At 39.0% G+C, this 26,761-nt stretch overlaps 11 protein-coding genes across 11 annotated transcripts; 5 read left to right on the top strand and 6 right to left on the bottom strand.

Annotated features, from left to right (window-relative positions):
- Nucleotides 1-108: 108 nt before the first annotated feature.
- Nucleotides 109-4,248, top strand: SPT7 (SAGA histone acetyltransferase complex subunit SPT7; the record flags this gene model as incomplete). Its single annotated transcript, XM_018364319.1, has 1 exon — nucleotides 109-4,248. One exon carries the CDS (start codon nucleotides 109-111, stop codon nucleotides 4,246-4,248), a length of 4,140 nt encoding a protein of 1,379 aa, XP_018223120.1.
- Nucleotides 4,249-4,618: 370 nt separating this feature from the next.
- On the top strand, nucleotides 4,619-6,895 carry SEC18 (AAA family ATPase SEC18; the record flags this gene model as incomplete). Its single annotated transcript, XM_018364318.1, has 1 exon — nucleotides 4,619-6,895. One exon carries the CDS (start codon nucleotides 4,619-4,621, stop codon nucleotides 6,893-6,895), a length of 2,277 nt encoding a protein of 758 aa, XP_018223119.1.
- A 341-nt stretch (nucleotides 6,896-7,236) lies between these two features.
- RPG1 (translation initiation factor eIF3 core subunit a) lies at nucleotides 7,237-10,134 on the top strand (the record flags this gene model as incomplete). The annotated part of the gene is made up of 1 exon (XM_018364317.1): nucleotides 7,237-10,134. The coding sequence occupies one exon, from the start codon at nucleotides 7,237-7,239 to the stop codon at nucleotides 10,132-10,134; it is 2,898 nt and encodes a 965-aa protein (XP_018223118.1).
- A 713-nt stretch (nucleotides 10,135-10,847) lies between these two features.
- On the bottom strand, nucleotides 10,848-11,822 carry ECM33 (Ecm33p; the record flags this gene model as incomplete). The annotated part of the gene is made up of 1 exon (XM_018364316.1): nucleotides 10,848-11,822. One exon carries the CDS (start codon nucleotides 11,820-11,822, stop codon nucleotides 10,848-10,850), a length of 975 nt encoding a protein of 324 aa, XP_018223117.1.
- A 1,519-nt stretch (nucleotides 11,823-13,341) lies between these two features.
- On the top strand, nucleotides 13,342-13,830 carry SLM4 (Slm4p; the record flags this gene model as incomplete). The annotated part of the gene is made up of 1 exon (XM_018364315.1): nucleotides 13,342-13,830. The coding sequence occupies one exon, from the start codon at nucleotides 13,342-13,344 to the stop codon at nucleotides 13,828-13,830; it is 489 nt and encodes a 162-aa protein (XP_018223116.1).
- Nucleotides 13,831-14,322: 492 nt separating this feature from the next.
- On the bottom strand, nucleotides 14,323-15,384 carry ECM8 (Ecm8p; the record flags this gene model as incomplete). Its single annotated transcript, XM_018364314.1, has 1 exon — nucleotides 14,323-15,384. The coding sequence occupies one exon, from the start codon at nucleotides 15,382-15,384 to the stop codon at nucleotides 14,323-14,325; it is 1,062 nt and encodes a 353-aa protein (XP_018223115.1).
- A 1,259-nt stretch (nucleotides 15,385-16,643) lies between these two features.
- PFF1 (Pff1p) lies at nucleotides 16,644-19,574 on the bottom strand (the record flags this gene model as incomplete). Its single annotated transcript, XM_018364313.1, has 1 exon — nucleotides 16,644-19,574. The coding sequence occupies one exon, from the start codon at nucleotides 19,572-19,574 to the stop codon at nucleotides 16,644-16,646; it is 2,931 nt and encodes a 976-aa protein (XP_018223114.1).
- A 304-nt stretch (nucleotides 19,575-19,878) lies between these two features.
- On the bottom strand, nucleotides 19,879-22,647 carry RDH54 (DNA-dependent ATPase RDH54; the record flags this gene model as incomplete). The annotated part of the gene is made up of 1 exon (XM_018364312.1): nucleotides 19,879-22,647. The coding sequence occupies one exon, from the start codon at nucleotides 22,645-22,647 to the stop codon at nucleotides 19,879-19,881; it is 2,769 nt and encodes a 922-aa protein (XP_018223113.1).
- Nucleotides 22,648-23,182: 535 nt separating this feature from the next.
- On the bottom strand, nucleotides 23,183-23,827 carry HSP26 (chaperone protein HSP26; the record flags this gene model as incomplete). Its single annotated transcript, XM_018364311.1, has 1 exon — nucleotides 23,183-23,827. One exon carries the CDS (start codon nucleotides 23,825-23,827, stop codon nucleotides 23,183-23,185), a length of 645 nt encoding a protein of 214 aa, XP_018223112.1.
- A 970-nt stretch (nucleotides 23,828-24,797) lies between these two features.
- Nucleotides 24,798-25,433, bottom strand: DI49_1103 (uncharacterized protein; the record flags this gene model as incomplete). Its single annotated transcript, XM_018364310.1, has 1 exon — nucleotides 24,798-25,433. The coding sequence occupies one exon, from the start codon at nucleotides 25,431-25,433 to the stop codon at nucleotides 24,798-24,800; it is 636 nt and encodes a 211-aa protein (XP_018223111.1).
- Nucleotides 25,434-25,852: 419 nt separating this feature from the next.
- On the top strand, nucleotides 25,853-26,593 carry ALG14 (N-acetylglucosaminyldiphosphodolichol N-acetylglucosaminyltransferase anchoring subunit ALG14; the record flags this gene model as incomplete). Its single annotated transcript, XM_018364309.1, has 1 exon — nucleotides 25,853-26,593. One exon carries the CDS (start codon nucleotides 25,853-25,855, stop codon nucleotides 26,591-26,593), a length of 741 nt encoding a protein of 246 aa, XP_018223110.1.
- Nucleotides 26,594-26,761: the final 168 nt, after the last annotated feature.

Below are 26,761 nucleotides of genomic sequence, written 5' to 3'. Positions count from 1 at the left end.
AGGATATATCGCCTTGTTGATCATCAAAAAATAAGGACGTTTCCTTTTTTTTACTCGGACTTAGGAACAGTCGTTTGTTGATCTTAAAACTGTAACATTATAAAAAAGATGACYGAAAAAATACCAATAACGAACTATCAAAGGACAAATGCCAAACCTTTACTGAAATTGACTGAAAAACTTTTTAGAAGAAACATTTTCGATCTCTATTTGACTGCCCAACAATTGGTTGTTCTCGGATATTTATTGGCAATTCCAAGTGAAGAAGACAAACTCAAAGCATGGGATTATTTCATGAAAGGAAACATAACGTTAAACGTCGAAAAATCGTTCCCATCGACTCAGGAAAAGGAACAGGGTAGTATAATATCCTCCACTGGTGATGCTCAACCTGACAATGTATCGTCGGAAACAGTAGAGATAACTACAGAAAATCACAACAATAATAATAATGATACTAATAATAATAATGATAATAGTAATAGCAATAGCGAAAGTCAATGCGAAGATAAAGGCCCTGAACCCAACACAAACGATGAAGATAATGTCAATAATGATGTTGAAGAAGACTTATTTAAGCTGGATTTAGAAGACTTGAAACAGCAAATAAGTGGTCCAAAGTTTATCGGAAATCTGTCTTTGAAAATCAGGTATGTCTTATGGCAATGTGCTATAGATTATATGTATAGTGACCATAACGAATTTGATGATGGTGATGAAATGGAATATGCCCTACTAGATGTTGAAAAGGAAGAGGAAGAGGAAGAGAAAGAGAAAGAGAAAGATGATGAAACGGAAGCACCGCAAAACCAAGAAAATATCCCTAAGTTTACCGAAGATGAAAATTATGACGACGAAGATGATAACTATGAGGAAGACACCACATTTGAAAAGAAAGACGATTTTATAGAAAATGGCAATGGTATTCCCTCTTCTAATATTGAAATTGATGATGAACGACGCCTGTTGTTGAACATTTCTATATCAAAGGAAACATTATCGAAGTTGAAAACTAGTAACGTTGAAGGGATTATGGGAAACTGGAACAAAATTTACCACAGTCTTGAATACGATAAAGAAACTATGATAAAGCGCTTAAGGCTGGAGGAAAGTGATAAAATGATAGAGAAAGGAAAGAGGAAAAGAAGTCGAAGCGATTTGGAAATAGCTTCCGATGAAGAAAACAATAAAAATATAGACAGTAAGCCAGAAACAAACGATATACTGTCTGCAATTGAAGGCGAGACATTTAGTGACACTGGGAATAAACGTCCCAAACAGAATAAGTTAGATTTAACAGTCAATCTAGGGATCGAGAATTTATCATTAAAGCACCTTCTGTCTTCAGTTCAAGAAAACAAATCTCGCTTAGGTATATCAGATTACGAACTGAAACACCTTATTATGGATGTTAGAAAAAATCGATCGAAATGGACATCAGATGAAAGAATTGGCCAAGAAGAATTATATGAAGCCTGCGAAAAGGTTGTATTAGAACTAAGAAACTTTACTGAGCACTCAACACCATTTCTAAATAAAGTGAGCAAAAGGGAAGCCCCAAATTATCACCAGATTATAAAAAAGTCCATGGATCTCAATACAGTTTTGAAAAAATTGAAAAGCTTTCAGTATGACTCCAAACAAGCATTTGTTGACGATGTTATGCTAATATGGAAAAATTGCCTAACCTATAACTCGGACCCTTCACACTTTTTGAGGGGGCATGCTATTGCTATGCAAAAGAAATCTCTTCAATTGATCCCTATGATTCCAAATATCACAATCCGTAACAGAGCAGACCTAGAGAAAGAAATCGAAGACATGGAAAAGGACAAAGACTACGAAGTGGATGAAGAGGAAGAAGTTGCCGGTTCTGGGAGAAAAGGACTGAATATGGGTGCTCATATGTTAGCAAAGGAGAATGACAAAGGTTCCAAAAGGGGTACCTCTAAAACCACCGAGAAGGAAACTTCAACTGATATTGACAAAGCAACTTCAACAATTCTTGAGGGGGGAGAAGACGAACTGGACTCTCCAAAAGAAGAAAAGGAAGATGACCAAACCGCTTCACCCAATGTAACTTTTAGTGAAACTGGCGGAAAAAAAGAACTCAGGGAAAATGAGAAATATGACGAACATCAAAGTGTTGAAGAAAGTAAAAAAGCTGAGGGATGCGAAAAGGAGAACGAAAACGGACGAGATGGGGAAGTTTCCAAAAATGACACAGAAAACAAGCGACAAAGTAAAGTCGACGAGGGAAATGAAGTAAGAGAAGAGAATGATGGAGAAGGAGAAAAAGTAAATGAGAATGAAGAAGAAGAGGAAGAGGAAGAAGAAGAAGAAGAAGAAGAAGAAGAAGAAGAAGAAGAAGAGGAGGATGAGGAGGATATGGCCGACTCTCAATCCTATTTACTTGAAAAAGACGATGATAAGGACGACTTGGAGATTTCTGTTTGGAAAACTGTGACTGCTAAAGTTCGTGCTGAGATCTGCTTGAAAAGAGCGAGTTATTTTAAAAATGGAAAGTTAAATATCGATTCGGAAGCATACCTGAAAAACCCACAAAGAATGAAAATGTTCGATCAGTTGTTCTCAGAATATAAGGAACAGAAAGCTCTGGAATCATATCGTCAGAAAATGGAGCAAGATTCAATCATGAAAAACGGTTTCGGGACAGTTTTGAAGCAGGAGGACGACGATCAACTGCAATTTCATAATGATCATCCCTTGAATGGGAATGAGGGTTTTGAAAAACAACCCAATGATATTGAATTGGACGACACCAGATTTTTGCAAGAGTATGACATCAGTAACGCTATTCCTGACATATTGTATGAAGGAGTGAACACGAAGACACTGGACAAAATGGAAGATATTTCTGTAGAACGCATGCTTCAAAACGGGATGACCAGGCAAAGCCTGTTTTTAGCTAACAAGGATTTGGGTCTTACACCTCAAATGAACCAAAACATCACACTCGTACAACAGATTAGACACATTTGTCACAAGATATCTTTGATTAGAATGCTACAAAGTCCGTTGTCAGCCCAAAGCTCTAGAAACAACCCTAACGCCTTTCTTAACAGCCACATCTATAACTACACCGTTATTGATGATTCACTTGACATTGACCCAGTATCGCAACTTCCAACTCATGATTACAAGAACAACAGGGAACTTATATGGAAATTCATGCATAAGAACATATCTAAGGTAGCTATGGCAAATGGATTTGAAACTGCTCACTCTTCCGCAATAAATATGCTTACCGAAGTTGCAGGGGATTACTTATCCAATTTGATCAAGACCTTAAAACTACATCATGAAACCAATTCTTTAAATAGAGGTACAAACGTAGAAATGTTACAAACAACACTACTGGAGAATGGGATCAATAGACCAGATGACTTGTATTCCTATGTCGAATCGGAGTTTGGCAAAAAGACAAAGAAGCTTCAAGACATTAAGCACAAGCTAGAGAACTTTTTAAGGGCCTTACTAAGGCCAACTCTACAAGAACTATCTGAGAGAAATTTTGAAGATGAGAGCCAAAGTTTCTTTACTGGTGATTTTGCAAGTGAACTAACTGGAGAAGATTTCTTTGGTTTCAAAGAACTTGGTCTAGAAAAGGAGTTTGGCGTTTTGAGTTCGTCTGTTCCATTGCAACTGCTGACCACCCAATTCCAAACTGTCGATGGGGAAACTAAAGTGCAGGATAAGAAAATCCAACCTGAAGAATCTGACAGCATCACGTATAGCAAGATTACAAAAGGCCTGCTTGATGCGGGTTCGTTCTGGAACACTTTACTTCCACTGCTAAGGAAAGATTATGAGCGCTCCAAAGCATATATAGCAAAACAGAGCAAATCCTCAGCAACAAACGATAGAATTCTACCTACTTCAACTGAGGACAATTCCTTTGCTCTCTTAGAAGAAGACCAATTTATTTCGAAGAAATCCGCATCAAAAGCAAGATTACCTCCTACTGGTAAAATAAGTACTGCGTACAAGAAGAAACCAATTTCAAATGCCTTCATACTTCCAGAAGAAGACCCAGAGAAGAGCGAAAAAGGTGATCCAAATACAACTATACATTCTACAGTGCATACAGAAAATGAAATGGGATCTTCCCTATTTTTGGAAACACCTCAACCACTGGATTCTTTGAACATGGACGACCCCTTTAATGATTCAAACGTGGGCACCAATAGTTCCTTTAGTTTGAGCCTTCCCCGTTTAAATCAGTAAATGTGCATGCTAAATAGTTGGACACTAACCTGTAATTATATACCTTAGCTTATCAACATTGTATTATTTAACTTTGGTTGGCATCCGATCTTGGTTATGTTGTGCGTAATGATCTAGAGTACAAAAGGGTGACTGCAATCTTCTTTTTCTAGAATCTCGCTTAGTATTTTATCTCTTTCCATTTGATCAACGTCACTAAAAAATACTACTATGTGGCCATCTCGGCATCACACTATACGTCGGGAATTTTGGATTTCGAGGTTCAAGGAATTGGCTTATTCGTAGTCTCTAATTACTGCGGTTGGTAATCTTTAGGAGACAAGACCAACTTCGCAACTAAGACTGTATATTCAACGTCTATAAATTGGATATGTTCAAGATACCAGGTTTCGGAAAAGCTGCTGCAACTCACGCCCCACCAGATATGACAAACGTAGATACCCGTCCACGCCATTTACAAGTGTCAAATTGCCCTAATAACTCCTATGCACTGGCCAACGTTGCCGCTGTTTCGCCCAATGATTTTCCTAACAATATCTACATCATCATCGACAACTTATTTGTTTTCACTACTAGGCACTCTAACGAGGTTCCACCTGGAACCATCGGGTTCAACGGTAATCAGCGTACTTGGGGTGGTTGGTCTCTAAACCAAGAGGTTCAAGCAAAGGCGTTTGATTTATTCAAGTATTCCAGCAAACAATCGTATCTTGGTTCGATAGACATAGATATTTCATTCAGAGCTAGAGGAAAGGCGGTCAACACGGTATTCGATCAAGATGAGTTAGCCAAACAATTCGTCCGCTGTTATGAATCTCAAATATTCTCTCCAACTCAGTACCTTATTATGGAATTCCAGGGTCATTTCTTTGATCTTAAGGTTAGAAATGTCCAAGCAATCGATTTGGGAGATATTGAACCGACAACCGCTGTTGCAACAGGGATAGAGACTAAGGGAATTCTGACAAAACAAACGCAAATCAATTTTTTTAAAGGAAGAGATGGACTAGTTAATTTGAAATCATCGAACTCATTAAGACCAAGGTCAAATGCTGTTATCAGACCAGATTTCAAATTTGAAGACTTAGGTGTTGGTGGTTTAGATAAAGAATTCACCAAAATTTTTAGGAGAGCTTTTGCGAGCAGAATTTTTCCACCTTCAGTTATTGAAAAATTGGGTATCTCTCACGTTAAAGGTTTACTATTGTACGGTCCTCCAGGTACTGGTAAAACATTAATTGCAAGAAAAATCGGTACAATGCTGAACGCCAAAGAGCCAAAGATTGTTAACGGTCCTGAAGTTTTAAGTAAGTATGTTGGTTCCTCAGAAGAAAACATCCGTAATTTATTCAAAGACGCAGAAGCAGAATACAAGGCCAAGGGGGATGAATCTTCCTTACATATCATCATTTTTGATGAACTGGATTCTGTTTTCAAGCAGAGAGGTTCAAGAGGTGATGGTACTGGTGTAGGTGACAATGTAGTTAATCAATTGCTGGCTAAAATGGACGGTGTTGATCAACTGAATAATATATTGGTCATTGGTATGACCAACCGTAAAGATTTGATCGATATTGCTCTTTTACGTCCAGGTAGATTCGAAGTTCAGGTTGAAATTCATTTACCGGACGAAAAAGGTAGACTGCAGATTTTTGAAATTCAGACAAAAAAAATGAGAGAAAACAATATGATGAGCGACGATGTTAACTTGGCTGAGTTAGCGGCTTTAACTAACAATTTTTCCGGTGCTGAAATTGAAGGTTTAGTGAAAAGTGCAAGTTCCTTTGCCATCAACAAAACCGTTAACATTGGAAAAGGAGCGACAAAACTCAACACAAAGGATATAGCAAAACTTAAAGTAACAAGAGAAGACTTTTTAAATGCTCTTAATGATGTCACTCCTGCTTTTGGTATCAGTGAAGAAGATTTAAAAACATGTGTAGAAGGTGGGATGATGCTTTATTCCGAAAGAGTTAGCTCAATTTTAAAGAATGGGGCTCGTTACGTTCGTCAAGTTCGCGAAAGTGAGAAATCTAGATTAGTGTCTCTATTAATACACGGCCCTGCGGGATCTGGTAAGACAGCATTGGCCGCTGAAATTGCTTTAAAGTCCGGATTCCCATTTATCAGATTAATATCACCTAATGAGTTATCAGGTATGTCAGAAAGCGCCAAAATTGCCTATATCGATAACACCTTCAGAGACGCATATAAATCTCCTCTAAACATTCTCGTTATCGATTCGTTAGAGACTCTGGTTGATTGGGTGCCAATTGGTCCAAGATTTTCAAATAATATTTTACAAATGCTGAAAGTCGCACTGAAGCGGAAACCCCCTCAAGATGGCCGTTTGCTAATTATGACAACTACCTCAACTTATTCAGTTCTCCAACAAATGGATATCCTGAGCTGTTTTGACAATGAAATAGCAGTTCCAAATATGACAAACCTAGATGAATTGAATAACGTTATGATAGAATCTAAATTTCTCGATGACGCTGGTAGGGTTAAAGTTATCAACGAATTGTCACGCAGTTGTCCTAACTTTAATGTCGGTATCAAGAAGACCTTAACCAATATTGAAACTGCAAGGCATGATGAAGATCCTGTTAATGAGATTGTTGAATTGATGGCACAATCTGCGTGATTATCTCACGTTTTGTACGTACAAAATATATTTCCATTACCTCTCTTGGTTCAAGCAACTTATGATGAGTAAGATTTTCTTTTTATCTTATATATTTCAATGATAAATCATATAAAATTACCAAAATTACTGCGATGCTTCCTTCAATTCACGCTATTGTACTCTATCCATTGCAGCTTTATTTACCGGGTAAACGATCTATTCTTTTTTTCAAGCGCTTAACTGAAGGCGTTTTTGGTAGAAGTGAAAAATTTTTTTATTGGAAATTGAAAAGAGAATAGTTCCGCAGTTATCAAGAAAGACTTCTTGAAGAAACGAACAAACGCTTCAGATATACCAAGATGGCTCCTCCTCCATTCCGTCCTGAAAATGCTGTTAAGAGAGCCGACGAGCTTATTTCTGTCGGCGAAACTCAAGCTGCTTTACAATCTTTACACGACTTCATAACTGCTAGAAGAATCCGTTGGGCCACTCCTTCCACTGTCGAACCAGTCGTTTTCAAATTTTTGGAAATCGGTGTTGATCTAAAGAAAGGTAAGCTGCTTAAGGATGGTTTGCACCAATACAAAAAACTGGTTCAAGGCTCTCCTGAAGGTTTGGCATCTGTCGGTGCTGTCGCTCGTAAATTTATTGATTTAGTCGAAACAAAGATTACCTCCGAACAAACTAGGGCTGATGAACTTCAAAAGCAAGAAATCGATGACGATTTGGAAGGTGGTGTCACTCCAGAAAACTTGTTAGTTTCTGTTTACGAACAAGATCAATCTGTCGCTGGTTTCAATGACGAAGCTATTACTTCATGGTTAAGATTCACTTGGGAATCATACCGTGCTGTTTTAGATTTATTGAGAAACAACGCTTTGTTAGAAATTACTTATTCTGGTGTAGTCAAGAAGACCATGCATTTCTGTTTGAAATATCAACGTAAGAACGAATTCAAGAGATTAGCTGAAATGTTGCGTCAGCATTTAGACGCTGCCAACTACCAACAAAGCAAATCAGGTAACAACTTAGTTGACTTGAGTGATGCTGATACTTTGCAACGTTATTTGGATCAACGTTTCCAACAAGTCGACGTTTCTGTCAAATTGGAATTGTGGCACGAAGCTTATAGGTCTATTGAAGATGTTTTCCACTTAATGAAGACATGCAAGCGTGCACCTAAGCCTTCAACTTTGGCTAATTACTACGAAAACCTTGTTAAGGTCTTCTTTGTTTCCGGTGATCCACTGTTACACACCACTGCCTGGAAGAAATTTTATAAATTGTATTCTACCAATCCAAGGGCTACGGAAGAAGAATTTAAGACTTATTCTTCCACAATTTTCTTGTCCGCCATTTCTATTCAATTGGACGAAATCCCATCTATTGGTTACGATCCTCATTTACGTATGTACCGTTTATTGAACTTAGAAACTAAGCCAACTAGAAAGGAAATGCTGGAATCTATTATTGCAGATGAATCCATTTACGGTAAGGTTGACGAAGAATTAAAACAATTGTACAACATCGTTGAAGCCAACTTCAATGTCGACACAATCAAACAAGATTTGGAAAGCTTATTGACCAAATTAGTCTCAAAGCCTTACTTCAGTCAATACATTGTACAGTTAAGAGATGTCATTATGAGAAGAGTTTTTGTCGCTGCCTCTCAAAAATTCACTACAGTCTCTCAATCTGAATTGTATRAACTTGCCACTCTACCAGCTCCACTAGACTTGTCTGGCTGGGACATTGAAAAGGCTTTATTACAAGCTGCTATTGAAGATTACGTCTCTATTTCCATTGACCACGAGTCTGCTAAAGTTATTTTCGCAAAAGATCCATTTGACATTTTTGAATCTAAGGAAATTCCCGAAGAAGACAGTTCAGAACTGGAAGGTCAAGAAGAAAAAGAGGAAGCCGAAGAAGCTCTTGAACCACAAGAAGCCGAAGAGACTGAACCAAAGGAGGACGGCGAAGAAAAGGAAGAAGAATCCGATCCCGTTATTATCCGTAATTCATATATTCACAACAAGTTACTTGAACTGTCCAACGTCTTACATGATGTTGACAGTTTCAATAATGCTTCTTATATGGAGAAAGTTAAGATTGCCCGTGAAACTTTGATTCAAAAGAACAAGGGCGATCTTGAAAAGATTTCCAAGATTGTTGACGAACGTGCTAAAAGATCTCAAGAACAAAAACAAAAGCACATGGAACACGCTGCTATAAATGCCGAACAAAATGCCGAAGTCAGACAACAACGTATTCTGGAAGAAAAAGCTGCCATTGAAGCTAAATTGGAAGAAGAATCTCATCGTCGTTTAATCGAGAGGAAGAAGCGTGAATTTGAAATCATCAAGGAAAGAGAAATCACAAAAATGATTACTGAGGTTAACGCTAAGGGCCATGTTTACATCGATCCTAACGAAGCTAAGAGCTTAGACCTTGACACTATCAAGCAAGTTATTATTGCTGAAGTGTCTAAGAACAAGAGTGAATTAGAAAACCGTATGGACTATGCTATGAGAAAATTGGACCATACCGAAAGAGCTTTAAGAAAGGTAGAATTGCCATTGTTGCAAAAGGAAGTTGATGCGTTACAAGAAACTGACACTGCCGACTATGAGATGATGAAGAAGAAGATTGTCGATGCGGCCAAGGGTGAACATGAAGCCAGAATGACTGACCATAAGAACTTGGCCATGGTCTTTGACGATTACTTGAAATTGAAAGAACGCTTGTCAGGTACCAAAGAAAGTGAAGTAGCCCAACTCCGTAATCAAAAGAAGGCTGAACTAGAAGCTGCTAAGAAAGCAAGAATCGAAGAAGTTCGTCAACAGCGTTACCAAGAGGCTATCGCAAGACGTAAGGAAGAAATTGCCAATGCTGAAAGAGAAAAACGTGCCCAAGAACTCGCAGAAGCTGGCCGTAAACAAAGAGAAATGGAGGAAGCTGCCGCTGCTAAGAAACCTACTCCATTCGCTCCTCGGGCCGGAAACAGAGAACCTCCAAGCACACCAAGTCTCTTACCAAAGGCTACTGTTTCCCCAGATAAAGCTAAGTTAGATTTGATGGCTCAGAAGCAAAGAGAGATGGAAGAAGCCATTGAACAAAGATTGGCTGGTAGAGGCGCAGGTGGGTCCACCCCAGCTACTCCAGCTACCCCAGCTACTCCAGCTTCAACCTCTGCTCCAAAGAAAATGACCATGGCCGAAAAATTGAGAGCCAAGAGATTAGCCAAAGAAGGCAGATAATGATAATGTGATAGAATCTACATAATTACTCAATTACTTTTTCATACCTTATCTTATGTAGGAAAGTATGTGTATATAATCAAACAATTTTTAGACTATTTCCATTTCCCTTTTTATTTTAGTGCTGTCGTTGCTAGGGATAAAGGGGGACGAGCAATGATGCCTTTTGATAATTCGGAAACAGAATCTTGAACAAAGTGTTGTTAAAGAACTAACTGATACAAAGTATGTATGAATAATGGATTTGCTATTTAAGAGGCTAACGTGCTAGAGAACTCTAACGACTCTCGCAAACTTCAAGCTTGAAAAAAAAAAATCGGGCTTTTTTAAACCGTAATAAGAATTCTTTTATATTTTTTATTTCATTTATTTATTTCTTCTTTCTTTCTTTACTTTTTTTCTGTTTAGATACTTAGATCAATTTTTATTATATTAGGTAGAGCTAAGGTTAGAATAAAACATTTTTGTTGGACGGTTGTTCTTGAAATTGGACTAGCAAAAAATGGAGAAATTGAAACTTCAAAACAATAATAATATAGTAACAATAAGAAATAAACAAAAATATCAAAAACACTAAAATTTTATTTATATATAAAATTTAGTGATGAACCAACCGTCTGACAGAAAAGAAAAAAAAGAATGGTAAAGAAATCATTAAGGGGGTGAAGAGAAGAAATTAAAGTAATAATTAACACGCAATTGTTGCTTTAATCCTATAGCAAGGCAACGGCAACGGCAGCAAAGACACCCATGAATGAAGTAGCTGGAACGAGTTCTGGAGCAGCACCCTTAGACTTCTTGGAAGATGAAGAAGTGGAGGAGGAAACACTGGCTTGAGCGTTAGAGGAATCATCAGAGGAAGAAGCGGAAGAGGTGGCAGAGCTCTTGGAAGATCCGGAAGAAGTAGAAGACATCTTGACGGAGGTGGAAGTAGCACCGTTCTTACAAACGAAGGAGTCACCTTGAATAGCACCGTTACTTTGCAACTTCTTCAATGCGTCACAAGAGAAGTTGCTGGCGGAAGAATCGAAATTAGCACCACCTCTAACAGACTTCAAAGAAGACAAGTTCAAACTGGTGAAGTTACCGGTGACTTCAATGGCACCGCCGACGGTTTGGACTTTACTGAAACCGTCAATGGTCTTCAATTGAGTGTTGTTAGCAATGATGAAACCACCACCAATGGCAGTCAAGTTGGTGAAGGCAACCTTGGATAATTCGTCGTTGGAAACAATAGACAAACTTTGACCGACCTTGGCCAATTGAGTCAAGTTCAAAGCTGGCAAAGTGTTGTTAATGAAACCCAAAGAAGCATTAACGGTTTGCAAACTGCCGAAAGAAATGGAGTTAACATCTCTCAAAGTGATGTTGTTGGCCCAAACCAAATCATCGAAAGCCAAAGTGGTGTTGTCACCGTTGGAGGAAAATTGTAAAGAGTCAGAGACACTTTGCAAAGATGATTGGAAAGAGGTCAAGTATCTGTTGTTGTTGATGTTGAAAGTGTTAACATTCTTCAAAGTGGCGAAACCTTCGACACTTTCCAATGCAGTGTCAGAAACATAAATGTTGTTGGCGGTCTGCAAATCGGTAGAGAAGGTAGAGATGGCAGGCAAAGTGACCAAGTTAATGGAGTCGACTTCTTCCAAAGAACCGAAAGAAGCAGAGGTCAAAATAGTCAATTCTTGCATGTTCAAGTCACCGGTGATTTTCTTGATAGAGTCAGCGGAGAATGAAGACAGAGAGGTGGCATTGAAAATAGTCAAAGAACCATCGATTTCCTTGACACTGGCCAAGGCAGCTGAACCTAGGTCACCGGTAATGGTCAAGTTACCGACAATAGTGCTACAGCCAGCGATTTTGTCCAAATCAGCTTGAGCAGTAGCAGTGGCGGTGGTGCCGATGCTACAAGAAGATGCGATAGAGGAGGAAGAGGTGGCTGTTTAAAAATAATAAAATATGAAAAATAAACTGTTAGTAATCCAGATCGACTAATAAAACTGTCGGTGTAATTCTTTATTTGCGCATACGCATCCTATACTCGTAGCAAAAAGTAAACCATTTTCGAAGCATGTATTTTTTTTTTCACGAAATCTTGACCAACATTTCCTATTTTGGAAGGTTTTTTTTTTTCACTTCGCCGCGTTTCATCGAGACTGGAGAAAAAAATTATCATACAGCAAAAATGGAGTGAAAGAAGCCTCTTAATGAATAGACTCACTCCAGTGGGGTAAAAGGAACATGTCGCATATAAAGAAAACAAGGGGGGAAAAAGGAGAAAATTTGTACATACCAGCTAGAGCTGAGGAACCTAATAGAGCAGTAACGGTCAAAGCGTTCTTGAATTGCATTATGGAATAATAGTAAAAATTAAACTAGATCTTTAAAAGTCAAATAAACGTTTCTTAATAGCTTAGGAGATTTGTTCAAAAAAAGATGGGAAAGATTAAACTGTGTAGAAGCGAATGAACGATTAACTCTTTTTATTTAGTTTCTTTTCTTGAAATGGCCGAAGTGTACTCAAAGATGGTGTTCTAAAAAAAGAAGATAGGAGAAGAAAAGCCAAGAAAAAAGATGAAGAAAGAAAAACGAAAAGAGAGACCTCCGTTTATTAAATACAAAACGCAAGAGAGATCCGTTGATTGCGAGAAACATGATCGCTAGACAGTGAATATTTATACCGGCCCACGCACGCTATCGAAAAATTTTCTGCCCGATCTCACGACTGCAGTGCAAAACCTGATCTTGATCCCAGGAGGGATGGTTGTTTACTACCCGTTGCTTTTGTTTGTTGTGGTGACACGGTCGCTGCGGTGCCTGGTGCCTGGCCGCCCACGACGGGCGTGCGGGCCCGAAACGGTGGCGCGTCTTTCCCGTTTGGCACTGCATTTCTTTTTTTTTTCGCGTGGGCGCAGCAGCCAGGAATCCCGTTCATAGTGATGTGGCCCGCCATCTCGTTTTTTGCACTTTACGGTAATTCGGTGCTCGTCGTGGAGGGTGATGAGTGTAGGGCGGAGCCGGGTAAGTACTGATGGTCGAGAATGAGCAACGAGGAAAAAGAAAAGGTGATTTTCTTCATTTGGCATGCAAGGAAAAAGACCAAATGTTTCCTAATTAAGGGAAGATGAAGAGGAGATTGAAATAAAAAATAAATAAATAATAATACATTCATTGCCAGCAGGAGGAATATAGTCGATAGAAGAGGACCAGATGGTGATGCTTCATTTTGAAAACGTCAAAGTGTTCCTGGAGAACACTTTGAAGCCATACGATCTCAGCTCGGTGGATTTCAAGACTTCCCACTTACAGTCCTCGATACTGCTAACCGCCACAAATGGAGGTATACTTTCCTATGCGACCTCGGACAGTAGCGTGCCGAAAAACTCGATAAACGAAATAAACTCGGTCAATAATTTGAAAATGATGAGCTTGCTGATCAAAGACAAGTGGTCAGAGGACGAAAACGATCCAGGGGAGCAGAGCTCGAAAAGCTGTTACCCTGTAGAGATGGACTCCTCCAAGGTCAACATATACACCTACGAGATGGAGGATCTGCACGCGTGTGTTGGCCAGATACCCAATAGCGACCTCCTGCTGCTGTTCCTTGCGGATAGTACGTTTCCCTACGGGTTGTTGGTGGTCAAGATAGAAAAGGCCTTGAGGGAACTGACCGATTTGTATGGTTACAGACTAGGTTAATGGGTTTAGCGCTAACGCATATCAAGGCAACACCGTTCCATCCGTGCACACATAAGGTGGTGGGGAAACGGCAGGGACAGGTCTATAAATAAGTGTATATCTGCCACGCGGAGTGGACTTTATGCAGTAATGCTATTCATGCTCCTTATTACAACTACATACCCGGTTACGCTCGTATATATGTACATATGCTTATCTTATTGTTGCGTCTCCCCTGGCTTTGATATTTGCCCTGTGTTTGGTACTTGTCTTTCCTGAACATCCGTCTTCAGTGGGGCTCTTTTCTCTTCTGCGAGCGGCTGTTGGATTCGGGTGACATTGTTTCCATTTTCTTGTGGGGGTGAGAAATGGATGGATGGGGGAAGATAAGTCCAATTTCAAGCCCGCTCGCTGTTGTCTAGCTCACATTACCAGTAGTAGAGAGCAATTTGTTTCTTTTGGTTATTTTGTAAATGTTACTTTCCTTTTTTATGTTTTGCAGACACGTATCTTTTATTTTGTTATAACTTGAACATATAGACATTTGGTTCGGAACCTTGCCAAATCGCATAGGATATAGTGGGTGAAATAGTTTTCGTATATTCCTTCAATCTCTTCCCGATTGCGGGTTTGGATATACGACATCCCGTCGTAATTTGCATTGAGATTTCGAAGCGACTCGAAATCCTGGTAGGAATCCTTGATAATCTCATCGTATTCGCACCAACCTAAACGAATCCAACTTTCACAGCAGGGGCATTTCACGTGTATTCTTCTAAACCCCCCATTCAACGTCTGTGTATAATATGCCAAGGGAGAGGGGATGACGGATACGACGAGCGAGCTCAGGATTTTTTTGCTGAACTGCGACTCTTTCGAAACTTGTATCTTGAAATTGACATTTTTTCCTTGGATTTTCAGAAGCTTAGACTCAAATTGGTACAGTGTGTGTGGCTTGAATTCAGACGAAATCCCGTGCGCAAAAAATAGATGCTTTAGATAGTTTTCTGCAACTACCCAATTACTGCCCTGGCAAAATCTGCACATCAGCTCTTTTTTATTGTCGGAGTATCTCATGAATTTATATAAGATCAGAGAGTCTAAATCACTGGGAGTAAACAGCCCGTTATCACACCTGTTCGTGTTGTAAAGTGTCTGTACACATGCAGATGGAGGGCAATGTTGGTTTCTCTTTATCTTGTAGCCAAACTCTGAGTACCGGTCTTTCATCCAACCTCGGATACTGTGATGTTGAAAGCATCTTGGGAGGAAAATTAGTTGCTTGGAAATACTTTTCAAAACGTGTTTACAGTCAGAACTTCCCTTGTCGAAGTCAAAATACTCACTGTTGTTGAATATTTTCCTTTGCGAGAATTTTTTGTGCTTGACTGTTTTCCTTTTCAGAGATCCGCTGTTATTCGATATATTAGTAGTGTCCGTTAAGACTCTTGTAAGTGTGGACGTAGAAGAGTTGGGCCTTTTATACTGCGTAAATTCGACATTACTATCTATCCAGAAATCCACACCATTTGTTTCTTCCATGTGTTGCGAAGGGGGAAAATAGCCATAATCCATCTTAAGGCGTTTTTAAAAATAGCTAATATTAAGTACTAATAGGATAGCAAGAGTAGTTGAATTATTTTATGAAGGTGTTAGAGAAAAAAATGTTCTATCGATAAACCAACATAGAAAGCAAACAGAATCTTGTGGCTTGATATGAAATACCACCCTCGCGATGTGTCTAGTGTATTTTCTTAGCATTTCTGGCAGCGCCAGTAAGACCCTTTTTTTTTAGTGTCAGCAAAATAAAAAAAAGTGTCGTTCAGAGATGGTTAGAGAGTGAAAAGGGTAACTAGGTAAAAGAAGATACTGTGCGCAAATAGTACTCGAAAGAAGTTGAAACCGAAATGAGAGATACAAGAAACCAGCGGCCTACTTTATTTTTCTTTACAATGTCTCCCTTTTCGTATTTTAAAATGTCTGCCTTCATCTGTTCTACTGTTAAGCAAATGCTCCTAGTATACTAGAAACTCCGAGACCGAAGCTCTAGCACTTTAAATAAACGAAAGTCCAGTCTAAATATATCCAAAGGCTTCCTTTTACTCTCCGTTACTTCACATGAAATGAAAAAAACTTTCGTGAAGAATGGCAGTAATGGACAATCACGGCTAGTGTCAGCCGATTTGGGATACCGTGGGCTCTTTTAAACAGAGCTCTGATAAGTTACACCCCCCGATAAAAAGATAAACCATTTCAAGTTTTCCTCCGTGGCAAAAACAAAACAGAAACGCTCGTAAAAAATTCTTCGTATTGAAGTGTGCGCAGATTGATCTGTCTCTACAGTGTATAAGCATTGTATAAGCATGGACATCTAACGTGTCTAATAACTCACTCATCAATTCCCAAAGCCATGCCAAGCACGCAAAGTTTGACACTTCTTGAAATGTTCAGTTTGCTACGTGTTTCCGCTGCCGTGCGGAGTTTGTATAACTTTATTTTTTCATGCATCACTCAGGGCCGGCACAGCAGTGAAGTACTTCCGGAATAGGCCGAACGGTATTATTTTCCCATGCAAATCTCTTACGCCCAGTTATTTCAAAGGTAATGATCCCCAATGTAAGAAGTTGAACGTGTTAGTGGGAGACCCGGTTTGCCAAGTCATAGAACAAAAGTGCTCACACTGTTCATCAAACCATCTTAAAGGACTGTTCGGTTCTAAAAACTCTCAGGCGCTTATTGTTTTTTATATTTAGCTGACATAAACTAAAAAAGGATATTTATGAAGCAAGAGGTACTAAATCAATATATAAACTACTGATGAAAAAAAAAAAAAATTATAAGGTTACAGCGTCTTGAACAATCACTAGCCCCTTTTGCTCGTTTGTAAATGAAAAAGCTGGTGGTGCATAATTCAATAATTCGTCAAATGCTGGGATTTTCCTAACAGCAGTACCATTCACAACTGAATCCGAGTCATACTCTCCCCAATAACAACTAATCGATACGGATAGCTCGTCTTTTGTATCCAGATTATCATCTTCTATATTGTTGTCGGTTAAGATTTTTGGGAACCACTGGACCCCGATTCGATAACTTTCTTGATCGAAGTCAAGTTTATGCAATTGCAATTCATCTATGCCAGAACTACATTTGATCGTTTTTGAAGTATTTGAGCCCTGCAAAGTAGAACTTCTGCCTTGGTAAACTGTAACTTCTCTAACAGGCGATTTTTCATGGGACTTACCATTAAACGATAACGTGCATGCTCTATTCTCTTTCACCTCCAGAAGCAGCTCCGCAACTATTGGTTCGTAAGGGGATCTGTTAGTTGAATTTCGACTATCGTGTAGAATATGGATCTTCAGCATGTCACTGATGTTCGTTTTCCAATTTGAGCTCAATAAGTTTGGCCTCATTCCGTCATACGTGCAAAGCTCCATTCCATTTGCAATAGTATTACAGTTTATTGGTGTGAAGCTGTGCTTTATACTTGGTAAATCCTCAAGCATTGGTTTCAAAAAATTTCCTTCTCTTCCTAGGACATGTACATTAGCATCATCGCCATGGGACAAATTAATATTTTGAGAGAATCTTACCTTTAATGGATTGTTATTTGTGAACGGTGGTTCCAAAAGTGTTTTTGATATGGAAATCAAGAAAAGTAGTACAGTCAATAATATAGTCATATAGTTGACTTTGTAAAAAAAAGGTAAAATTGGTAGTGCGATTAAAATACTACCCATCATCCCAAATTTAATTATGTCAAGTGTAGCTTTATTCCCTTCCTGGACAGTTTGGTTTAGCGCATCCATAATAGCATCCACACTACTGAACAGAATGAATGACGATAATGGTACAATTACTAAAAATTGTATAATCCATGCATAGTCGATGTATTTTGGTTTTGAAGAAGCTTCTATAGTATTTGGTAGGTTATTGATGTGACTGGATCTCTTTAATAAAGGTGCCCTTTCATCATGTTGTGGTGGTTCTGAATCAGTGTCCTGATCATCGTTAACGTGAAGTGGCGCCCCAGAAAGAGTGGTTGATCGATTATCCTCTTGTATACTCGTTTGTTCGTCCTGCAGCGATGCGGATTGATTTTGGAACTGTTGAGTGTCCTCGTGGTTTTCTTCTTCGATATCTATTTGAGAGTGAGAGCTATAACCAGAGTGGTGATCCATAAATTCTCTGCCATGCCCCTTTCCTCCTTTTGGCCTCAATGCAGATCCTAACAGCCTCAATATAGCAGCCCCAGTAGTTAGTATAAACAATACCGAGAGTGGATAAAGGCCTGTATACTTGTATCCAGAACTATACAACATTTTCGACGTAAACAATAAAGTGACCCATAAGATGATAAACAGTTCGTTAATTGATAAACTTTTCATATCGTTACAAGGGGAAAAGCGATTCAATAAATTGATTACAATGTAATTGGCCAAGAGTACTTCAGTGAAAAACACTGAAAGAGGCCAAAAGTAGTTTCTCGAAAACGTTAAAGGGTTTATACGTGTTACAACGTTGGAGAAAATCTTTTCAGTAACAATACCCAATAACAATGAAAGTGGAAAGCGCATCCACGAAAGCCAAGAATAGGATTTCCAAGTCATCCTATCCCGGGAAATTAGATACAGGCCGATTACGACAATGGGTGAAATTAACAAAAATACACAATTCCAGTAAAATAATGTCTTGGAACTCATAACAAAGAAACTCTGTCCGATAAAATCGAAATAACAAGCAGGTGTTTGATCCTCCGTGTCTAGTGAATTAGACACCACGTACGAACTTAATTGCAAAGAGGTATGTAGCATATGCCATAAAGATGCCTTGGAAGTGTACTGTATAGAGTCCCTCATGGTATGATAAAGATTTCTGGGCTTATAAAATGCAATGTCCCAACCTCTCATGCCATTTTGTTCATAAACCTTGTAGTCCGTTTCACTTCTGACATATCCACTATAAAAACCTTGTTGATAAATAGAGTTACCAAATGGGTTAGCTCTAACCGATTGCTGATATATCTTTGCAGTTGAAGTATCGGATGTTCTGAACAACACTGCTTTACCACCAGCACCAGTTCCTTCTAAGTTTATGACGTATTTAGTTAGAACGGACCATGGATGATTAAAGTACGCCGATGCTCCCAACAGGCCAAACTCTTCATTATTATTAAAGTTGAAGATTAAGGTTCTGTCCGGTCTATGCCTGATATGATATTCGAGGTTCGCCAATAAAGAAGCCACACCCATGCCGTCATCCGTAGCCCCGTGGCCTGTGGGCACAGAATCGAAATGAGCTGATAGAAGTAATCCTTCTTGGTCGGGATTTTGTCCCTCTAACTTGACTAAAATGTTGGAAGATTCAAAATAAATCACTCTTGAGATATCAGAGGACGCATTGAAAACGTCCCGCTGTTGAAATAGTATCGATCTTTTACTATCATTATCATCGGAAATGCTTGCGAAGGAAACATTTTTTGTAATCTCCTGAACTCTGCTTAGTAAGTAATCATGAACTTTGTCATTATCTCTAGACGTATACGGATGGAAAGAAGCTGTAATAGTTTGTAAATCTGTCCATGCCGTTTCTAACAGTTCATTAAATTCGGGTTGTTCATCTTTTTTTGGCAAGTTAAATTTATAATACTCATGGTCGAAAACGTAGAGTACTGCAATAACAACATAGGTGATCAACAAAAGTAAGCTCAGATTTGTTTTTCGGTACTTGAGGACTGATCTGAACAGATTCGTTAACTTCATGCCGCGATGCTTGATCCTCACCTTTCAATTCACTTCTTATTGACAGGCTTTTCGCAATGGCATTCTTTTTGACTCACGGCCATTGTTTCGGACCTTTCAGGTCTCCGCTCTTGCGATATCGCTCGTTATCAGAAAATAAGATTTATTTAAAAACACTAAGCAAACAAAATTTCGAATCATGCCTGGATGCGTAATCTGACTATATTATTATTATAAAAGGATAAGAAATATCAAACATAATAGATCGCTTAGATATTAGCCATGTTATCTAGTATATACTCGTATGAGTGTCCCGTTTTTGGTATCATTCTTCGATAAGACATATTTCGCTAGGCTTGACGAATGCAAATGTGATATCGTCTTTCAATGCTGCAAAAGATTCTGTAATAACCTCATCAAATAATTCATCTTGCCTTGTTGGATCTATATGTTTATAATTTGCAAGACACTGCCGTATGGACTGTGACTTTTTTGCAACGTCTTTGGTGTCTACTTCATTCATTTCTTTTTGTAACTCCAAGGCGCTAGTCCATGTTGTGGGACTACGCTTTTCCGGTTTTATGACTTCTTGTTGTTCATTTTCTGGAAGCTCCTCAATTTCATCTCCTAAACCCTCACACGAACAAATCAAATCATGCGTGTTGCTTTTGGTATTTATATTGACAGAAAATAAATCCCTTAAATCTTCTTTGTTGAAAAGATCGTCATTAGAGGACCCTTTACTTTTTGTTTCCGAGTCTCCCAAAAATTTTTGACTTAAACTGTTTTTCATTAGCTGCCTCTGTAAAATTTTCTCATCGATGCATCCAGTTGTGACCAACCGGTATATGAAGCATGGATTTTTTTGACCATCTCTATGAATCCTCGACATAGCTTGTAGATCTACCGAGGGGTTCCAATCATTATCAAATAATATAAGCCGGGAAGCACCAACCAAATTCAACCCCACACCTCCAGATTTTGCACTCAACAAGAACCCGAATATTGCTGGATTCCGGTTAAAAGATGTGACAATGGAATCTCTTTGTTTGCCGGGTATAGAGCCATCAAGCCTGCAGTGTGACATTCCTGCCATGTTCATCAAGTTCTCAATTATATCTAATGTTTGAGTATAATTAGATACAATAACAACCTTTTCCTTTGTACTGTTTCTGATACCTTCTAATAATGTCATCAAAACTTTTAATTTACCAGAATTTAAGGAACGACTGTAACTTCCTTGGGATTTGGTATCCTTTATATGCGAATTGTAGTATGAATCTGACCCGATCAATGTAGGAGAGTTGCAAACTTTCTTCAGTAGAGTTATGAGCCCTAGCGAAGAACTGAATGTTAATTGTCCAAAATCTAATCGTGCTCCTTGTAAAATGTCTTTGAAAGCCAAAATCTGTTGATCATACGGTTTACAAAATAAAATTATATCTGTTTTGGGAGGAAGATACTTTTCCAGAATCGCATTTGTTCTTCTTAAAATGAATCTTTTTGTAATCTCTATCATCTCCTTTGATTTTTCTTCCCCTTTCTCCAACACGTCTTCATTATATCTGTTTGCGGTGTCTCTCGCCCTTGTTATTGGTGCAATGAATTTTCTTTTGAAAGAAGCAAAGCTTCCTAGGACTCCTGGGTTTATGAAATCTATGATAGTGAAAAACTCATTAAGATCGTTTTGTATCGGAGTGCCCGTGAGCAGAAGTTTTTTGCTTACGTCTAAGCTCTTCAAAGTATTCAAGATTTTAGAAGTGCCATTTTTCAATCGATGCCCTTCATCACACACCAACAAGTCGATAAGATGTTTGTTTTTCTCTAATTCTTCAGAAACACTTAGCAATTTTTCATAACCAATAATTAGGACTTGGTAAGTTCGTTGCACCTTCAAAAAATTTCTGACTGCCATTTTATCCATGTCAGGTGAATTTTTTGAACTCAAAGTTAAAACGCCGATTCTTGACAGACTCAACCATTTGCCAAATTCTCTTTTCCAGTTTCCTATCAAAGTAACAGGACAAACTACTAGGGTTTTTTTACAGAGGCCACTCAATGGTATACCTGATTGCGAACGTGAAACTTTTGATGCAAAGGGCGTTTGCCTTATGAGTGTCCAAATCAGGGTTATACTCATTAATGTTTTACCCAACCCCATGTCATCGGCCAATAGACATCCGTTGATATCTGAGTCGTTTTCCAAGACTAAACTTTTAGAAGTACAATCAATAATCTGATTTTCAGTATCAGGTCTCGCTAGACCCATTACACAATCATACATGAATTTCACACCTTCTCTTTGGTGCGGACGTAGAAACTTACCTAACAAAGGATCAACGATCACGTCGACTTCAGCATCTTCGCTTTTGTTCATTACTAAAGGATTATCAATTTTATTAACATCGAACACTGGATAATACTTCTTTGCTTGAAGATTTCGAACGTTGTTAGTTGGTACAGTCATATGCTCGTTCATTTGCTTTGTTACTGACTTGAACCTTTTCACAGTGTTCAACGTAAATAGTTGAGACAAAGGCATTTGAAATTTGCCACCAATATTGTTCGCGGAAGGCGCTATGGTTGTTGTATCTATGGCGGCCGAGCTAGAATTTCCGGTTGCTTGTGATAAAGTTTGTTTGGCATTTTCTATTTCTATTCTATCCTTCAACTCATAATCTAACTGCACTTCATTAGAACCCACTTTGAAAAATGTCTCAAAAATAGAACCCGAGTCATTTGGTAAAGCACTTGACCCAAGAAGCTTTCCTGTTTCATTATAAAATGTCATCTTGGTGCTATCAGGTTTCAATGTAGCATAACCATCGCCGCTCCAAGTCTTGTGCTTTTTGGTGGTCGGCTTCCTATACATGATAGTAAAATAGCTGACTTTTTGATTTGAGACCAGAATCTTAGGCTTTTTAGCAACATTCAGGGGTGTCTCTGCTGGGACATTTCTTTTTGAATGGGTCGTAACATTTAATCTAGATATGGGAGTTGAGCTGGTTTTGGTTGGCTTAAGTTGGGAGCTGTTATTTGATGCAACCCTTCTCGGAGGCTTGAACGGTTTATTTTCGAATTTTGGTATCTGCATTTGAAGTTTATCAAGATGGATTACCGTGTAATATAGCGGTTACTCTGCGCCTACTGAGAATCTTTCTCCCTTCCTATCTTCTTATTTTACTTCCCTTCTGTTTAAAAACTTCGATTTTAATTGTTTATTTATAGTAGTTTTCCATTTCTTCGCGTGTTTTTGATGCAAAAATCAACGCGATTCAGAATATAAATATTTCTTAAATAATTAATATTAGACAAGCCATTCGATTCGGTACGTGTTTCTCGCTGCAATTCGCGCTGAAATAAAACGACACTGAAAGCATCGAGAGACCACAGACAATCCGCATTATCAGAAACACTGCACTGACATTGCTGTCTCTCTAAAACCTAAATCAACTCGATGTTATTCTTTATTCATAAACTCATATATATCTAAATTAACTCCCTATTGTAGACCTATATACCTAAAATTCTATTAGTAACATGTATGCATTTTGAATGTCAACCAAAATACATCAGAGACACGTAGCTAGAGTTTTTCAGGGGAAGTTTCGTGGGATCCCGAGCCATTTTCAATTACCCCATGACTCTTGAGACGAGACTTCGATCTTCTTGACGTGGTTTTTACCATCCTTTTTAGGCTTCAACTTCGGAACAGTCAAAGTCAACACACCGCTTGCATAGTCTGCCTTAATGTTATCAGCATCGACACCTGGGTAATCTGGTAAAGTGATAACTCTCTTGAATTTACCAGAGTTGCTCTCCTTAACCTTGACCTTATCCTTGCTTTCTTCATTTAAAGAAGATGGGATTTCACCAGAAACCAAAATCTGATTTTTGTTTTGATGGTATTCGATATCGATATCCTTCTTGCTCTTAACACCAGGAACCACCACCTTTAACTCGTAATTGTTATCGTGATCCAAGATATCAACTGGAACAGCAACACTTCTGGGGAAGCTGAGATTGGATGGCAGCAAGGACAAATCATTGTCAAACCAATCATCCAATGTGTCATCTCTTGGATCATAAAGAGCACCACCATTATTATTTGGTCTAGCAATTTCCTTACCTGTCGAATCCTTACCAGGACCAGTTGTTAATTGGCGTCTTGGCGCGTAGCCTCTTAATCCGCCTTCACCTAACAATCTGTTAAAGGCATCAACTTCGTTGTTGATGTTGTCAAAGAAATCGAAAAATGGACTGTTGAATGACATGTTATTCTGTTTTTTTGTTTGCTTGTTTTGTTGTTTGAAAAGATTAAATATGTTCTAATATATCTAGATCGATGACTTCTTTACAGTAAAAAGGAAATAGAAGAGACCTTGGAAGAACTACAAAGCAACTTCTGTTAAAATGCCAGTCCTATTTATATGCTTGGAATGGTGGAAATGGGGAGATACTTTTACAACGCTGTTTGAGAACATATCTAGCTTCCTAGAGCATTCTAGAACTCACACATTACTTATTTTTGTGTTCAAAATACGCTATTTGGCATTCCTTTACTGTTAGCAGTACCCTATACTTGTGACCCCATAAGGGGGAGGGAATAACTCATCGATTTTTCTAGAAATTTGAAAGGTTTTAATTGCTGGGAAAGACACTTCTGTAGGCTACCAATTCTCTGACAAGAGCAGTTACTAGTCCGATCTAATGATGCACCCTTGATCGGAAAAGTACTTTAGGGGTACTTCTACAGCGGCAGTTGTGCATGGTTAGCATCTCAATGATTACCAAATGAAGACACGTACTCCAGATTATTCGAGCAACAGTGCCAAGAAAGTAGGAACATTGTGGCTCACGGTAATGGGCGGTTCAATGCTGTAAGTTGCAAGCTAGTGCGCTGGCCGCGTTATTTTCTGGAATGCCCCTTGAAGCATTTGGAAGAATCTAGTCCTTCCAAGGAGGTAAATTGCCAAATGCAAAAAAAAAGTAAAGTTAAAAATCCAATTAAATTAAACTAGGAGTGGTGTTCGTGTATGTAGTAAAAAAAAAAAAAATTAATATAGTTGTGTAGAATATTGAAACGGAGGTGAACGCGTCGTAGTACCGGATCCAAATAAGGATCACGTTAAGAAGGTTCTAGAAAAAAATGAGAAAAATAAAGTGGGATAAGTGTATTCTCATGTGATGTGATGGTTTTTATCGATGCAGAACCAAATGGTCGTCGGGTGTCTTGTGTTTATATTAAAAGAAATTTAGCGATGTTCTTCTGTTGGGGCCCATGACTGGAGTGTCCAAGTTCAGTTCGTGCAGTGTTTCATTATAAGGTAGCTTCATAGAGGACTCGTTTGTGCAGAAGACAAAAAGTGCTTTAGATTCGTCTATTGCTATTGTGTCATCAATTTTGGGGCCGTTGGCTGTTTTATCCATCTCTTCGATGTCTTCATATAACAAGTCGTGAATGGAATAGTCTTTATCCTGGGAGAATATGGAAGATATCGAACTCTTACTGGAAGAGAGACTGGTGTCTGATTCGCTTCTCGTTGACTGCGTTGGAGACGGAACCAGCAGTAGCTTCTCCTCTCTGGGAGCGTTTACCTGCATGTGTTTTATGGCCGAATGGTAGTCCTTTAGAAGTGTTTCATCGAGCAACAAACTGCTTCTTTTCAACTTTGACCGACTGGACGTGGATTTTTTGTGTGCAGAAGAAGACGATGAGGAGGAGACACCCTCTTGCGTTTTCTGCTTTGTTTTAGAATGTCCTTGAGCAAACTCGTTAGACAATGACATCAACGAACTTTTGGATTCTAGAAACATAGACTGTCTTTTCTTAGCGTCTGTGTGCGAGCTTGAACCGGAATTCTTGGAGCGTCTAAGCATTACTATTATTTTTTTCTTGTTGTGTTACTGGAATATATACTGGTAAACTCTCTGTTGTCGTATACTTCTTGGTCACTGCATTCCCCTTACTTTAGATTATGATCCAAACGAAAAATCCAGACTTCTTTATAACAATGCAATATATGGCAAAGAAAGGGACGAGCAACCGCGAAAATCGAAAATGCTATTAGCACTTTTATTGCTGAATCCGGACACGTTCCACTGCTGGCTGTTCTGCTCCAACCTTTACTGCTGTACTTTATTTTTAATTACGCGCACAAAGGAATTCCGCCCCTAACGCGAAAGTTCACAATTTCGTGTTTTCCCGTTTTACGTGTTGGACATTTGATAAAAGTGTTTTAACGAGAGCCCGTTTCATGCTGGAGGACAACTACATCAAGCGGTTTAGAGAATAGAAAATGTCGGAAGTCGAAAGCGCATATAATATGAACACGGCCTATCTGGCGTCTTTAGTACTGATCGTATCAGCTATATATGTCGTTAGACTAGTGACGATCCTGCCTTTTTTCCACACCCAATCAAGGGTAAGGAAGGAGACACGAGATGAGGCTAGTGTTTTGAGGACGCAGAAGTTATCAAAGAAGCCGCTCAAAATTTTCGTATTCCTGGGGTCGGGAGGCCATACGGGCGAAATGCTTCGTCTTTTACAGAATTACAAAGACCTTTTGCTAGACCAGTCGATTATATACGTAGGCTACTCTGACCAGGCCTCCAGGCAGAAATTTTGCAGCCTTGCGCAGAATTTTCCCCGCTGTCAAGTGAAATACTACGAGTTCATGAAGGCCCGAGAAGTGAAGGCGACTCTTTTGCAAAGTGTTAAGACTATCATAGGCACGTTGGTTCAGTCTCTTGTGCATGTGATTAGAATCAGGCTTTCCATGTGCGGCTCCCCGCACCTCTTCTTGTTGAACGGGCCCGGAACGTGCTGCATCATCACCTTTTGGCTGAAAACCATAGAACTCGTTCTACTTTTCTTGGATTCTTCCCACATCGTCTACGTGGAGTCGTTAGCAAGAATCAACACTCCTAGCCTGACGGGGAAGATACTGTACTGGGTGGTGGACGAGTTCGTCGTCCAATGGCGAGAATTAAGAGACAACTGTTTACCCAGATCCAAATGGTTTGGCATACTCGTTTAAATAGATTACTACGTATACTACGTAAGACCATAAAAACTTCACCGACTTTGGCGTCTTACATGAGCGCGTGAGCTGCTTCCGTGTGGTGGAAGCTCTTAGAATTGCACCACAGAACGTAACCACCTCTCTCAAAGCAATCCATCGATAAAACTAAACATCAAACAGCAC

This window comes from Saccharomyces eubayanus, chromosome IV (assembly GCF_001298625.1).
Source record: "Saccharomyces eubayanus strain FM1318 chromosome IV, whole genome shotgun sequence".
NCBI classification, from domain to species: Eukaryota; Fungi; Ascomycota; class Saccharomycetes; order Saccharomycetales; family Saccharomycetaceae; genus Saccharomyces; species Saccharomyces eubayanus.
The sequence above is the reverse complement of the archived record's forward strand: the minus strand, read 5'-3'. Positions and strand labels throughout refer to the sequence as shown.